Source organism: Microtus oregoni, unplaced genomic scaffold, assembly GCF_018167655.1.
Source record: "Microtus oregoni isolate MIOR12 unplaced genomic scaffold, Mior012 000043F_ref0000047, whole genome shotgun sequence".
Taxonomy (NCBI): domain Eukaryota; kingdom Metazoa; phylum Chordata; class Mammalia; order Rodentia; family Cricetidae; genus Microtus; species Microtus oregoni.
Window position 1 is genome coordinate 12,167,457 of NW_024543210.1, and position 16,340 is coordinate 12,183,796.

General features: G+C 40.4%; 1 protein-coding gene across 2 annotated transcripts in view; it reads left to right on the forward strand.

Annotated features, from left to right (window-relative positions):
- Rps6ka5 (ribosomal protein S6 kinase A5) overlaps nucleotides 1–16,340 on the forward strand; it is a 189,507-nt gene that overhangs the window by 47,324 nt on the left and 125,843 nt on the right. Inside the window, exon 2 of one of the 2 annotated variants that reach the window (XM_041633200.1) lies at nucleotides 13,448–13,519. The exons of the other annotated variant lie outside the window; for it this stretch is intronic. Coding sequence (XP_041489134.1) covers nucleotides 13,448–13,519 — 72 coding nt within the window. The remainder of the gene's footprint in view (nucleotides 1–13,447; nucleotides 13,520–16,340) is intronic. 2 annotated transcript variants of the gene reach the window in all.

Consider the following 16,340-nt stretch of genomic DNA (forward strand, 5'->3'; position numbering starts at 1 on the left):
GAACCGCTGCCCCCCGGGAGCCCCGGCTACTCGGACTCAGCGCCCAGATAAGCTGGGCGATGCCCTGCGCCAAAAGAGGACAGTGGGGGCGAAGTGGGGAGGGCTCTGGACGGAAGCTGGGTGGGCCAGGAAGAAAGAGGCAGCACCCGGGGAGTAGAGGCCCTGCAGAGAGCCCAAGCAGGACAGGGGGCCAAGAAACCCCCGAGCTCCCCGTCCCAGGCTGGCGCCGTGGGCCAGAAACTCACCCCAATGCTGGGTCTCCTGGCGCCGAAAGATCAGGCCTCCGTGCTGGTTGGGCAGCTCGCAGACAAAGCGCCTACCCCGCTTGGTGCAGGCAGGCCACAGTAACAAAGGAACTGCTGCCCGCCCGGGAGCCCCGGGTACTCGGACCCAGCGCCCAGATAGGTGATCTCTAATTGTTTATCGCAGTTTTTCACCTCCTGTTTAAGGTCTTCTATTATTTTCATATAATTCACTTTAGAGTCGATTTCTTCTAATTCTTCTGGAGTAGGGTGTACAATTCTTATTATTTCGGGATCCCTGGATTCTGGTGATGTCATGTTGCCTTTCAGGTTGTTGGAGGTATTCTTGCATTGGTGCCTTCCCATCTCTTCCTTCAAATGGAGCCAGGAGAGGCCTGGTGTCTTGCTGTGACTGACTCTCTGGGTGTATTTCTTCAGTGTAGAAGCAGGAACCGTCCCGTCCAGATGGAACTCCTCAGCACCAAAACATGGATACCTGGTAGTCCAATGACCTGCGGACAAAAGGGGGAACTTGGGGGGCAGGGTGGGGACGAGTAGAACACAGGAGACCCTGCCGCACAAGCTGAAGGTGTGCATGCTCCCTTTGCGGGGGGGGGGTCCTTGAGGCCTGCCCGGTAGGTAGGCACTCACCGCTCTGGGTGGGTAGCCTTAGTGTAGGTGCAGAAAACTGTTCCTGAGCAAAGGACCTTGCAGAAAACACAGGCTTGGGGGGGGGGGGGTCGTGTGTAAGTAAGACAGCCCTGCAGAAGGAGCTGGGGGAGGGGGGTTTGTGCTCACTTCCAGGATAATCCGCCCCTGGATAGCACACACTCACCCGTCCAGATGGAACTTCTCAGCACCTAAACAGGGCCGCCTGGTAGCCCAATGATCCGGGGACAAAAGGAATAATGTGGCAGGCAGGGTGGGGTCCAGGAGAGCACAGGAGACCCTGGAGCACAAGCTGAAGGTGCCCGGGCTCCCTTACAGGGGACCTTGAGGCCTGCCCGGTAGGCAGGCACTCACCGCTCTGGGTGGGTAGCCTTAGTGTAGGAGCTTAAATCTGTTCTTGAGCACTGATCCTAGCATACAGCAGGGCAGGGTTGGGGGGGGGGGGGCTGGGGGGCTGGGTCGTGCGTAAGAAAGGCAGCCCTGCAGAAGGAGCTGGGGGAGGGGGGTTTGTGCTCTCTTCCGGGACAATCCACCCCTGGATAGCACACACTCACCTGTCCAGATGGAACTCCTCAGCACCTAAACAGGGCCGCCTGGTAGCCCAATGATCCAGGGACCTTTCCCCAGTTTTTAACATTGTATTAGGTTTATCCTTTTGTTATTCATACATATATAGACATTTGCATTTAATATTATATTACTTTTTTGATCTAGGGTACCCAGATAGTGGTAAAGCACTACTTTGGGTCTTTCTTTGAGATTTGTTAGATGAGAGTAATACTTAAATTGGTAGACTTCAAGTAAATCAAATTTCCCTTCACAAAAAGAAAGCTGCATTCTGTCACAAAATGGAAGTGGTATATTGAGCCAAACAGGTTCTAAAGGTAAAGTTACTTGAAGTGGTCTAAACATCCATGTTCTCGTTGCTGCTACACTGCTGCCTGCTCCCTTTCTGTACATGGAGAGTCCTTTATGGTTAGTTGGCAGAGGAATAGAAAACTTTGGCATGGCTCATAATATTTCTGCATGATATACAGGTACCACATCAAAGTGGGCATTTACAGCTTTACCACTTCTTTCCTAGTCATTGCTTGGGAGCAGTTGTGAAGGGAACTCTTGTAAGTGGGAGACTTCTGTGTGGTGTATATGGATGTTTATTTGCTTGGAAGAAGTAATGATCAGAGGGTGCTGTGGGATAATGCTCTTGTACACTGCAAAGATTTATCACTCATATTGGTTTAATAAAATGCTGATTGGCCAGTAGCCAGATAGGAAGTATAGGCTTGGGCAACAAGACTAAGAGAATTCTGGGAAGAGGAAAGGCAGAGAGTCAGTCACCAGCCAGATGCCGAAGAAACAAAGGTACAAAGCCACATGGCTAAATGTAGACAAGGATTATGGGTAAATTTAACTTGTAAGAGCTAGTTAGTAAGAAGTCTGAGCAATAGGTCAAACAATTTATAATTAATATAAACCTCTGTATGTTTATTTGGAACTGAATGGCTGTGGGACTGGGCAGCACAGAAACTTCTGTCTACAGATGGGTGATTCTACACTAACTTGTGTACTATATAGCCATTAGTTTGGCTAGTTAGTCAGGTTAGATGGAATACTATTAGAAAGTGGAGACTAGGAAAGCCCACTGAAGAGGTTTGTGGTTAGAAGTCATGAAGTGAGAAAATCATGATGGTATTTGTGTCATGTGTCAGTGCCCAGTAAAAGTTTGATTACAACAGGAAAGGATATAATAATCAGGAGTGCAATAATGTATTCTGTAGACACTAGTTAGCTCTCTGTCTTGTCTCTCTGTAATGGCTCAAGGGACTAATGAACAAAATGACTGTGGCAAAAAAGGATGGGGATCATATATGGGCTCAGTAACATGGATTTTTACTCATGGAGGCCAGTCTGGCTACAGCTGATGCCAAGTATGCAATCTGCTTACAGCAGAGACTAACACTGAAACCTAATATAGCAACATTGCTCAGAGTGATAAGGAACTATCTAGTGGCAGTTTGACAACATTGAACTGCTTGTATCATGGAAGAGGCTGCATTTGTTCTTACTATATTCCACTTTCATTTTCATTGTGTTGACAGAAAGCCACTTAAGGGAGAAGGGAGTTTATTTCCATGTACAGTTCAGAATTACAGTCTCTCATTGTGGGGAAGTCAAGTTAGGAATGTCAAACAGCTAATCCTATCACATCCAATGTAGAGCAGAGAGAAGTGCATGCATGCACAGCTCACTGGCTCTCTTCTACTCGGTGGATTTCTTCATTTGTAAATAGTTCAAGACCTCTGTCTAGGGACTGTTCAAGCATTCTTCTATAAGAATCCCAGAAAAAAAACCAAAATAGGACCAAATTAGGCCCTCTGAATGTGGGTAACAGTTCTGTGGCTTGGCAGTCTGTGGGTCCACTTGCAGTAGGACCAAGATTTATCCCCTGTGCATGAACTGGCTTTTTGGAGCCCATTCCTTATGGAGGAATACCTTCCTCAGCCTAGATACAGGGGAGATCGGGCTTGGTCCTGCCTCAACTTAATCTGCCAGACTTTGCTGACTCCCTATGGGAGTCCTTACCCTCTCTGAGAAGTGGATGAGGGAGAACTGTGGTTGGTATATAAAATGAAAAAAAAATCTTTTGAATAAATAAAAAAAAATCTCCCCCCCCCCCAAAAAAAAACAATAGTCACCCTGAGTTAGGATAACTTAGTCTACACTCATCTGTACCATCCTGCTGCTTTTGACTTCATCAGTACTTCTCTCTTATTGATGTTCTCTGCATTTGCTTAGGTGGAGGCTAGTTTTGTAACTGACTTTTATTTGTTTTTGTCTCTTTCTGCTTGCCTCATAGCTCCAAGTAATGATCGTGTGTGTGTGTGTGTGTGTGTGTGTGTGTGTGTGTGTGTGGTCTCTTAAAGGTTTTTTCTTATTTAAGTTTTAGCCACAGCCCTTTCTTTACAACTTTGTTCACATGTCTGAATAGAACTTCAGTTCCTCATCTAGAAAAAGCACAGCAACCCTTTGGGATGTTCTACTGTCATATTAGAATCAATTTTGAAACTCTAGAACTTCCTCTTTTTATTCCTTGTTCTGCCATTTGAATACTAATCTTACAGTTCTTGTACTTTGCTGGGGAACCACATTACTCTGTTTGGGCTATAACAAATAGCTTGATTAGATATTATAAACAATATAAATTTGTTTCTCATAGTTCAAGAAGTTCAAGATCAGAACACTGGCAGAATAGGTGTCTAGTAAGAGCTCTCCATCATAGGTAGCCTCTCCTGCTGGGTCCTCATATAGCTTCTTTCAAGCTTGTACAAGAATGATTATCTTACTCATGATGGTAGAGTTCTAATCACTTCATAATGGAACCATCACTTAGTATCATCACATTTGGGATTAGATTTCCACATTAAGTTTTTCAAAGGGACACAAATATTCAGCCCATATCAGAAGCCAGTAGAGGTAAAATGGCTGAGCAAGTAACTCTGTAGAAGTAAAATTTCTGTAAAAATTTGAATTTGCAAAAGCACATTAAAAATTAAACCTCTTGAAAAAATAAACCTCTTAGCTAATATAAGTGAATGTAATCAAATGGATGTAATCAAGTGATTTTAGCATATTTGATTACATGTGCTTAACAGAAACTATGGCAATAGAATAAAAAATGTGTTTTTACTGATTGATTTTTTTCCACAAGAATGGGAAGTTCGAGTTAAACATTTATGACTTAACGAGATAATAGGTGATATGTATTATAAATTATGTTTGATAATTGAATTGCCTAGAAAGTTGGATTAAGAAACTATTCATCAGTCATAGATTTCTGGCTGAAATATGCTGTGAAGAATATGTAAAAATCAATGTTAGTTATTTTGGGGGTATAGTGTTAGGACATATTTTAAAGATCTACTTAATTTTTTAACTTTTAGATTTATTTTTTCTATTGGTGTTTGTGTGCCATATGGGTGTCACTGCCTGAGGAGACCAGAGAAGGGTGTCAGATCTCCTGGAACTGGAGTTAATGGGTGATTATGAGCTCCCAACCACTGGGTGTAGGTGCTGAGAACCAAACTCTAGTCTTCTATACTTATTTACATGTTCTTAACTGCTGAGCCATCTCTTAAACTTCAAGGTCTATTTTAGATCTACCGAATATCTTTTTTTTTTTTTTTGTTAAACAGGGACCCTGGATAATTTTTGCAATAAATTTTTTTTAAATATGGGGAGAATTTTTTAAAGAATTGAATTATTTTATTTTTATTTATTTATCATTTTACATACCATCCCCATTTCTCCCTCCCTCCCAGTCTCCCACCTCCAGTTTTCCCCATCCCACCCCCCATCCACTCCTCAGAGGAGGTAAGACCTCCCTTGGGGAGTCAACAAAGTCTGGTATACCAAGTTGAGGTAGGACCAAGACCCTCCCCCATGTAACAAGGCTGAGCAAGGTATCCCACCATAGGGAATGGGCTGCAAAAAGCCAGTTCTCACACCCAGGATAAGTCCTGGTCCCACTGTTAGGGACACCCCCCTCCCCAACAGATCAAACCACTTACATTGACAGATGACTGTATAAGGAAATGTAGTATATACATACAGGGACATGCTATTCAGTTTTTAAAAAGAAGAAAAATTTGAGACATGCCATATGCTTCAACATGGATGAAATTTAGGGATTTTATGGCTTAGTGAAATGAGGTAGCCACAGTAAGGAGTGATCCCACTTAAATAAAGACACATGGAGTAGCCAAAATTGATTGTTAGGAGCAAGAGGGTTTGAAGAGTAGTTACTTATTGATCATAGGGATTTCAGTTTCACGAGTTGGAAGTTGCACGGGTGATGACGACGGTATAACAACATAATGCATTTAATAACAGTATACTTAAAATGACTAAGTTAATTTTTGTTTGCATGAATTTTACCACAATAAAGATAAAAAAGACAGGCCAGTCATATTTCCCAAACTGCATGTGTCTGTATTAGAATATATTAAATATAGACTGGGCTAAGAGGATGTAACAAACTAATTTTTTTTCTCTTTCCCCTCTCTCCCTTGGAGACACACTTCAGTTTGTAGGCCAGCCAGTTTCAAAGTGCAGTTCTCCTGTCTCACCTCCCTAGTCCTTGGGACTATAGACTCATACTATGCCCTTTTCAGGAACTTTTTTTGTTTTTGTTTTTGTTTTTTGCTTTTCAAGACATGGTTTCTCTGTGTATCTTTTTTCCTTTCCTTTTCTTTTTTTTTTTTATTGATTTTTATTGAGCTCTACATTTTTTCTCTGCTTCCCTCCCTGCCTCTCCCTTCCCCTTCAACCCTCCCCTAAGGTCCCCATGCTCCTAATTTACTCAGGAGATCTTGTCTTTTTCTACTACCCATGTATATTAGATCTATGTATGTCTCTCTTAGGGTCCTCATTGTTGTCTAAGTTCTCTGAGATTGTGATTTGTGGACTGGTTTTCTTTGCTTTATGTTTAAAAATCACTTAAGAGTGAGTGCATGTGATAATTATCTTTCTGTGTCTGAGTTACCTCACTCAAAATGATGTTTTCTAGCTCCATCCATTTGCCTGCAAAAATTCAGATATCGTTATTTTTTTTTCTGCTTTGTAGTACTCCACTGTGTAAATGTACCACATTTTCCTTATCCATTCTTCAGTTGAGGAGCATTTAGTTTGTTCCAGGTTCTGTCTATGACAAACAAAGCTGCTATGAACATAGTTGAGAACATGTCCTTGTGGCATGATTGAGCATCCCTTGGATATATATCAAAAAGTGATATTGCCAAGTCTTGAGGAAGGTTGTTTTCTAATTTCCTGAGAAATTGCCACACTGACATCCAAAGGGGCTATACCAGCTTGTATTCCTCCCAGCAATGCAGGAGTGTTCCTTTTACCCCACATCCTCTCCAGGATAAGTTTTCAGCAGTGTTTTTGATATTGGCCATTCTTACAAGTATAAGATGGAATCTGAGTTGTTTTGATTTGCAGTTCTCTGATGACTTAAGTGTAGATAGGAGCTGCAGGCTGCGTTCCTGCCGCCCAGCTCCTGGCTGCCTGGCTAGCTTATGCCCCGAAATAACCACACACAAATTGTATTCATTTAAACACTGCCTGGCCCATTAGTTCTAGTCTCTTATTGGCTAACTCTCACATCTTGATTAACCCATTTCCAGTAATCGGTGTACCACCACAAAATGGTGGCTTACTGGGAAGATTCTAGCCTACATCTGTCTCGGGTTGAAGAATCATGGCGTCTGCCTCATTGCCTTTTTCCCAGCATTCTGTTCTGTCTACTCCGCCCACCTAATTTTCTACTCTATTAAAAGGCCAAGGCAGTCTCTTTATTAACCAATGAAAGTAACATACAGACAGATGACCCTCCTACAATCAACTAAGGATGTTGAATATTTCCTTAAGTGTCTTTCAGCCATTATAGATTCCTCTGTTGAGAGTTCTCTGTTTAGGTCTGTACTCCATTTTTTTTTACTGGATTATTTGTTCTTTTATTACCAATTTCTTGAGTTTTTTGTGTATTTTAGAGATCAGTTCTCTGTCTGATATGGGTTAGTGAAGATCTTTTCCCAGTCTATAGGCTGTCGTTTTGTCTTGTTGACTGTGTCCTTTGCTTTACAGAAGTTTCTCAGTTTCAGGAGGTCTCATTTATTATTTGTTTCTCCAGTGTCTGTGCTGCTGGGGTTATATTTAGGAAGTAATCTCTTGCGCCAATGCATTCAAGTGTACTTCCCACTTTCTCTTCTTATAAGGTTCAGTGTGACTGGCTTTATGTTGAGGTGTTTGATCCATTTGGACTTGTTTTGTGCATGGTGATAGATATGGGTCTATTTTCATTCTTCTACATGTTGATATCTAGTTATGCCAGTACCATTTGTTAAATATGCTTTCTTCTTTCCATTTGACATTTTTTGCTTTTTTGTCAAAAATCAGGTGTTCGAAGGTGTGTAGATTAATATCTGGGTCTTCAGTTCAGTTCCATTGGCCCTCCTGTCTTCTGTTCTTATGCCAGTACCAGGCTGTTTTCAGTACTGTAGCTTTGGAGCCTGTCCTGGAACTTGCTCTGTAGATGAGGCTGGCTTCGAACCACCATTTGACAGGAACTAATTCTTGTAAATTTATTATGTAATGTAAGTTTTTTCTTTAAGAATTGTTAATAAATCAAAATTTTTAAAGTGGATCATTTTAGTATTCATTTGAGTTTTAACATTAAAAACATTTAATGTACTTACAAAGAGATAGTTACATTCACTGTCAGAAGTGACCATTAAACCAAAGAGCATGCATTAAAGAAGATGACATTAATCAAGAAGTGAAGGAGTTTTCAGCATATCGTATTGAGAAAAGAATTTGCTTAGACTTATTTTGTGCAAGCATTAAAATTGTTTACTCTTGCCTTTTACTGAATAATAATTTAGATTAAGTTTAGCGATGTATTGCTGCAGAAAGAATCTGTAACTGGCAGGGAATTATGTGGAAGAGGAGGCAGAAAGAATGTAAGAACCAGAGGGGATGGAAGACACCAAGGAAATGGAGCCAGTAAGACTGACACACATAGGAACTCACAGAGACTGTGGCAGCATGCACAGGACACACAACACAGTTTCAAGCCAGACATTGATGGGGGCGAGATCTGGAAGATGGAAGAGGGGAAACTGTGATCAGGCTATACTGTAGGAATTTTAAACAAAAATTTTTAATTATCTATTTATTTTTAGACAGGGTCTTATTGAGTATCCCCAACTGGACTGGAATTCATTTTTGTGAACCAGGCTGGTTTTGAACTCCCATAGATTCTTCTGCCTCTGATTTAGTTAATTAGCAATAGAAACTAAGGCTTATAGGACACCTTAGAAAGATATGAGATAGTATTTTAATCCAGAATTATTAGCATTTAACTGCTCACCTCATGTGGGCACCAAGATAGATGCCAGCTCTGAACATCTGAACAGCTCAGACTGCTGTTTTGCTTTAATTGTGAAGAGTTCTCATAGGTGGTTTTTGTGGGGGAAGGGGTTAACTCTTTCAGGGTTTAGGCTCATGTTGTGGTTTGGTATTATTTTGCTGTTAGAAGCATAAATGCCCAAACTTTGATCTTCCGGCCTGCTCTTTTAACTTTCAGGAGCCACAAAGGACTTGTCTGTGCAGAACAGCAGTTAACTCCTGGGAATCAGAGTGCCACCTTAGTAATAGCTATGTGTACTTCCAGCATGTCAGTACAGAGCTATTATATAATCTCTGTAGGAAATTTAGGCTTACAGCCCAAGTGAGGCTTTCTCCTTTCCGACCAACTCCATCTAATCTTAATCTAAGGACCATTGTGTTTAGGCTTGTGACTTAGAATTTAGAAGGGAGAGCAGATTAGTTAGTGGACTCCACTTGTCTTATTCAGACTCTTGTATTAAAAATGCCATCATCATCTGAGTGGTGAAACCAACATACAAGTTGAGAGTGGTGGCTCACACTTAGACTCAGAACCTGAGAGGCCCAAGCAGAACTGCTGCAAATTTGAAGCTAGCCTGAATTACATAGTTTCTGGCCAGCCTCTGCTACTGAGTGAGACTTTATCTAAAACCAAAAACTACTCTCAAAGAAAGAAAACTCAGTAAACAGTCCTGACTCTGTTCTGGAGGCTGAAATGCCCAGAATCAGACATCATCAGCTTCAGACCCCAATGAGTGCTCTCCCATATGGTAGATAGCAGAGAAAGAAAGGAAACAGTTTCTTTCCTGTCTCTTTTTAAAAATTAAATTAAATTTTTATATAATTTTTGACCATTTTATAGATGTACATAGTGTATTGTGAATATATTCATCCTGTTACCCTCTGTTGTCAGACAAACAAAATGACCAAAATACAGCATCAAGATAGCCACATCTACTTTGTTAACTACTGTGTACATTGAAGGAGAAGAGCAAGAGAATATTCTGTTTTCCCTAAGAAGTCAGACCAAAATTCAAAAGTGCAGATGAGATAGATCAAGAAGTAAAGGTGCTTTCTGCAGAGACTCCCAATCTGAGTTTGGTCACTGGGACCCACATGATAGGAGAGACCTGACTGTGAGTGTTACAGCTCTGAGGGGAAAGGTATCCTGACTTGTTGGGAAGCAAGGCTATACCTGCAGCTAGGGTGCAGTCGGGGATGGTCTCCCACAGGGTATGGCAATCCTGCTCCTCTCTGAGAGAGAGAGCTCTTAACAGCTGAGCTGTACTCTGTCCAGCCCCCCTTAAAGGGGGCTACCAGTAGAAGTATCCATTTCTCCTAAGCTTCAGCCCAGGATGTTACTTCTGCTTCACCCTGTTAAAAGGGAACCCCCTTTAGAAATACAGCAATCTCTTCTGGCTCGAGGTGAAGAGTTCTTACTTTTTCTGCTCAGCACCCTTGAGGGAGCCTCTCAGCGAAGTTCTGCTCAAGTTGTTATCTTTTAAGCTCATCCCCCCCCCCCCCCCCACACACACACAAAGGGAACCTTTCAGCAAAGATTCTGTTCCAGGCCAGCAAAAGATCGTCACCCAAAACACTTTTAAGAAAGAGATTTACTTGGGAAGGAGGAGTCCAGGAGAGTGGCTGCCTCTGCCAGGGTGGGAAAGGACAGCTGACAACTGAACAGGCCAATGGGGCTTATATAGGACTCCTTAGGGGCAGAGTTTTCCCAGGGAGAAGATTTTCTGCACAGCGATTGGTTAGTTTTCCTGCTCAGGGATTGGTTGGTTTAGTTGGTTAAGGGCAGCTCTGGTTTCAGGGCCAAACTTGTATCTCTTTCATTGGCACTTTTTAACCTTTTGGCTCTAGTTTCGGGGCCAGGACATATTTCTTTCTTTGGCTCTGGTCCCAGGGTCAAGGTGTGTTCCTTTTGTTCTGGGTTTAGGGCTAAAGTTTATTTCAGTGGTTCGTGTTTCAGGGCTAGGGTGTTTCTTTGGCTGGCCCTTTTACCCTACACTGACTGCCAGAAAATGTACTCTGATTGTCACATGTGTCTCAGAACACACACATATTACAAAAAATAACTAATAAATGTATTTTTTTAAAAGAACGTCTTGTGTAGGAGTTGGTCATTTGAATGTAGTAACTCTACCAGCTTCTACTAATGTGCCCCCTACCTATTCATGTTTTGAAAAAATGTAATTTTGAGTTTTCTTTCAGAATTTTGGGTTCATGCATGGGTTTCTAAGCCTTCTTACCTGTGGGAAGAACTAGAAAGGGAGTCTAGTGGAGGCATAATTGGAATTGGAGAAGGAACAAAGGCTGCTGTCTCTCACAACCACAATAAAGTACCACCTCCTTTGTGGTATACTGGGAAAAAAAGACAATGGACAGTTCTAACTGCTTTAGCGCTCTAGTACCTTGGTCCCAAGCCTGAGGCTCATATCTTCTGAGCAATATGATTTGGACTTTATTAGTCTTCTGACTGTCTCATAAATGTAGAAGACAGTTATATAGTTGGTAATGTTTACTTCACCTTTAAGGTAAAATAAAATCTGTAAATATTTTAAGTCTTAGTCTAATAATGTAATTTTTTTGATTTGGAAGTTTGAGCTCTTGTTGTTTAGGCTAACAATTAAGAAAAATGCAGTTTATTTTTAGATCTTCATGTTCAAAGGCTTTAATTGTACTGACAAAACAATAGCTCAGAAGTGAGAACTATTTAGACTCCCATGTTTGAGTATGTATTTGTTTCACAATCTATGTAAGTCAATATTTATTGTTTGCTTTTGTTAGTCCTGTTCCTTGTCTTAGTCAGTGTTCTATTGTTGTGAAGAGACACCATGGCCAAGGCAACTCTTATGAAAGAACGTAGTTAAATGGAGCCTTACTTATAGTTTTAGAGGGTTAGTCCATTATCATTATATCAGGAAGCAGGTAGGCATGGTGTTGGAACAGTAGCTGAGAGCTTTATGTCCTGATCCCACAGGCAGCAGGCAGAGAGAGAGGCTTTAGGCCTGGTGTGGACTTTTAAAATCTTAGAGCCCACCCCTAACTGCAGATTTCCTTCAGCAAGTCTGCACCTTATAATCTTTTCCAAACAGTTCATCACCTGGGGGCTGAGCATGCAAATGTATGACTCTATGGGGGCCATATTAATTCAAATCACCACATACCCCAAACAAAAACCTTAGTCATGATGAACTGGTTGGGCCCATTACCTGCTGAAGACTTACTGGTCCCTTAAAGTTTTTTAGATTAAAATAATTAAAAATTTAATTTAGAATATTCAACAAAATACTGCCTCAAACTTGTAGCTCTAAGATTTCTTATTTGAGCCTAATTTTCTTATAACTATGGTCTCAAACTTTTAATTTATTTTTAAACACTTAACTTGCTTACACCAATTGCTGTATAAATTTACTGTATAAAATTTAACTCTTTCAATCTTGAGGCTTTTGTTATTTTACAGACATTTTGAAAGATTTGTATGTTGAACACTCTTACACTTACTGTTTAGATTCTATAGTTGCTGTATTTGTTTTACTATATAGCTAATTATATTTAGCCATCAGTTCATCTTGCCATTCTAATGCTTTCAATAGATTGTAGACACCAGTATATTGTGGGTGTAGAGTTATTGTTAATTATCACTATCTTACATTATTGGGAGCTAACACACAGAGAAGTAGTTTGTTCAAGGGTACACAGCATTTAAGTGGTACAACTAGTAGTTGAATCAAACATTTCTTGACAGCTTCTATAGAAAGCTAGTTCACATAATATTTATTGGCATTATTAGTAAGAGGAATTTGTTAAATAAATTTTAAAAATGCAATATCTCAGCCTTGAAGATTTATAGTACAGAATCTGTGAGGTCCTGTGGGGAAAAAAGCCATTTAATTTTGCTAAAGCCATCAATTTTCAGTTTTTTCCACCAGAGTTCCCTGTTCCTCACTTTTCTCTAGACAGCCTTTTCATATGGAATAGGGTAGGACCAGAGCCCAGTGGAGAATACTGTGAAAATGCTCAGTATAACATGCTTTTTTTTTTTTTTTGATTTAGGACAGAATAGGTTTCAAAGAATTTGTCTATTTACACACACCCCTAGAATTTTAGAGCTGACAGGGATCTTAGTTCTCTAAATCTTTGCTCTCACTCTGATGGGGAACTGAGACAGTGTGTGCACATGGCTAGTGTACACTAACTCTTGCTACATGTTTAGTGGCACAGATGGAACTAGAGCACAGCCCCGAATCTAGTATGGTAGTTAGGCACATTGTATTTGTTACAGAAATTAATATTTGTAAATCTATCCCTTGTTACTGCAAATCTACCTGTGTATTATAACTTTTGTTTTCTTCCTAGACTTTATGTTGATTTAACCTTTGGTAAAAATATTATCTAATCACTAAATTTTTATGAAAAGCTTTATTATAATTAGGATATAAAAATATAACTATACAAATAATTATATAGGAACACCCCAGGTTAAGAAATAAAACTTTGCTGATACCCCCAAAGCCCCCACAGAGCCCTCCTGTTGCCAACCCCTTTAATTTTTTCTTTCTTTTTTTCTTTCTCTTTAGCCAACTTAACAGGACATGCAGAGAAGGTGGGAATTGAAAATTTTGAGCTGCTGAAGGTCCTAGGAACTGGAGGTAAATCTCAGGTTTAATCCCCCTTTAAACAAAAAGTACTTGCTATTCTGTGACATAGCATTGATAACCTTCATGCAGAAGTCATTGACAGTTTTTTTTTTGTTTGTTTGTTTTTTTACTTTTTTTTTTATTTTCGAGACAGGGTTTCTCCGTAGCTTTTGGTTCCTGTCCTGGAACTATCTCTTGTAGACCAGGCTGGCCTCGAACTCACAGAGTCATTGACAGTTTTAACAGCATGAGGAATCCAGCTGAAAGACAGACAGACAGACAGAAAACTAAAGAATCTCTTTTGTCTGTCTTTGTTGATGGAGCCGCAGGCCACTTCTCACCACCTGGTTCCCGGCCGCTGGCTAGCTTTACCCGAAATAATTACATGGAAACGGTATTCATTTAAACACTGCCTGGCCCATTAGCTTCAGCCTCTTACTGGATAATTCTCACATCTTGATTAACCCATTTCTAATAATCTGTGTAGCACCACGAGGTGGTGGCTTACCAGGAAGGATCTTAACCTGCGTCCATCTTGGAGAGGAGAGCTATAGCGTCTGCCTCATTGCCTTCTTCCCAGCATTCTGTTCTGTCTACTCCACCCACCTATGTTCTGACCTATCAGGCCAAGCAGTTTCTTTATTAATTAATCAATGAAAGCAACAGGTAGATAGAAGACACTCCTACATCATGTCTCAGTCCCAGCACTTGAGATGGGGCAGCACGAACAAAAGTTCAAGGCTAGCCTGTGCTATAAAGCAAGACCTTACCCAACAAACAAGCCAATAACAAAAGCCTTTTTAAATCTAATGTTGGGAATGTAAATCAGTATGTCTTTACTTTGGCACGGTATTGGCTTTTAGAAGTTACTAGCATATAAAGAGCTTGTTATATGCCAAGCACCTTATGAAATGATTTAAATTGATTGATTTATTTAGTTTTCTCTTAAGGCTGTTGTAATTCAAAGCACATCACTGTAATAATGAACAAGTCAGGATCTGTCATTAACCCAACACTTAAGAATCTGGCTAATTGAAGCATAGTTCTATTTATGTCCTATCATCTATGTAAGATTGAAATAATCTGTATTCATTAACATTTTAGAAAGCGTTTCCAAGTCATATTTTTTTTAAAAAAGGTATAGAGCATATACACTACATAATTATACAATAGAAACAATTATGTTAATAAATGTCTACATGTATTAGCATGGAAAAAGCATCTGGGGTGTATCCCCAAATGGTAACATGATAGTCTCTGGGTAATCTTTTTTTTTCTTTTTCTTTTTGGCTTTATTCTTTCCTATATCTTTGATAATTCTCTATCTCGACTCCTGTTGTTCAGAAATCAGGCTGGTCTTACATGCATGGGCATCTGTGCAGTTCTTAAGATCCCTACACTCAGAAGAGCCTATGTACAGTATGCTTTGCTGTCACTCTTCTCAAGGTCATTCACAAACAAAGCCACATATGCTTGCATTGGGCCCTGCCAATCTTGTAGCTAGTCTTGTCCTATTGTACCTGTCCTGGCCCTGGAATGTCCTGCTCTGTAGTTACAACAGCTGCAAGAACTGGCTGTTCTCATTCTCCTATCTCAAGTCCTATTGAAGAAGCTCTGAACTCGTTTCTCTCCTTAGCAGGCCATGGGCGTTTTCATGGAAGGAGTTTCACAGGACAGACCATCTTTCTCAGTAAAGTTTAGCTTCACAGTTTAAGGAGCATCTGCCTTTTTAGATTTTTCAGATCTGGTAGGACGTAGCAATTGCCAGCTTACCAACAGTAGGGAAATCTGGGTTTCTGTAATCGCTCCCTTTGCCCTAGCCTCACACGTGTGTCCATGTACAAATTATCTTTAGGTCATTTAGTAGTGAGTTTTGGTGCTCTGGATCATGCCATAGAGGGTTTGTTTTGTAGCCAACCTGAGTTATTTAGCATACAGTGTAGAGCCAACTTTGATAGGTACCAGTGAACAAGCCTGATGGTGTATTCCTACCAATTAAGGCTGTGATGCCAGAAAGAGTCTTAGTGTGGTTGTCAACTTGAATATTTTCCAGTGCTTGCCCACCTTTAGGTTATGTATAGAAGTATACTTTTAAGGTACTAAACTAGCCCCACTTTACCTAATCCACAAGAAAGAATGCTTTCAAAATAGAAAAATAATGTTGGTTATCCCTACCTTTGTTTCCTGTTTCAAAGATAGTATTTATCTACTAAAAGGGAAAAACAAGTCCAGATCTGTGGTTCCCTTAAAGATGTGGTTTGCAACAATATTGTCAAAAGCTTTTCAGGTCAAGTTCTCCTCACTTTATGTGTTACATTTACATAACTTCTTTCTTTTTAGTGTCTGCTTAATTGAGATACAATGCACGTACCATATAGTTTACCCATTTAAAATACACAGTCAATGCTTTGAGTGTATTTAAAGTTGTGCAGCCATGACCACAATCAACTTTAGACCTTTTTGTTTTAACCTCAAGAAGAAACTTGAAATCCTTTTGCTGTTACTTGGCAGGCTTACAGTCCTCTCTGCCCCCAAAAACCACTAACTGGACATTATGTGGATTTTGGTGACTGGCTTCTTTCATATAGTATAATGTTCTCTGGGTTAAAATATGTTGTAGCACATATTAGCTCTTCTTTCCCTTTATGACCAAATAATTCTTCGTGTACTGCGTTTCGTTCATCCATTCATCAGTTGACGACTGATGACTGTGATAGTTGGGTTGACCTGTCCACTTAGTAACTATAAACTCTTACGAGGGTTTACCTGTCCACTTAGTAACTATAAACTCTCAGGAGGAGGGTTTACCTGTCCACTTAGTAACTATAAACTC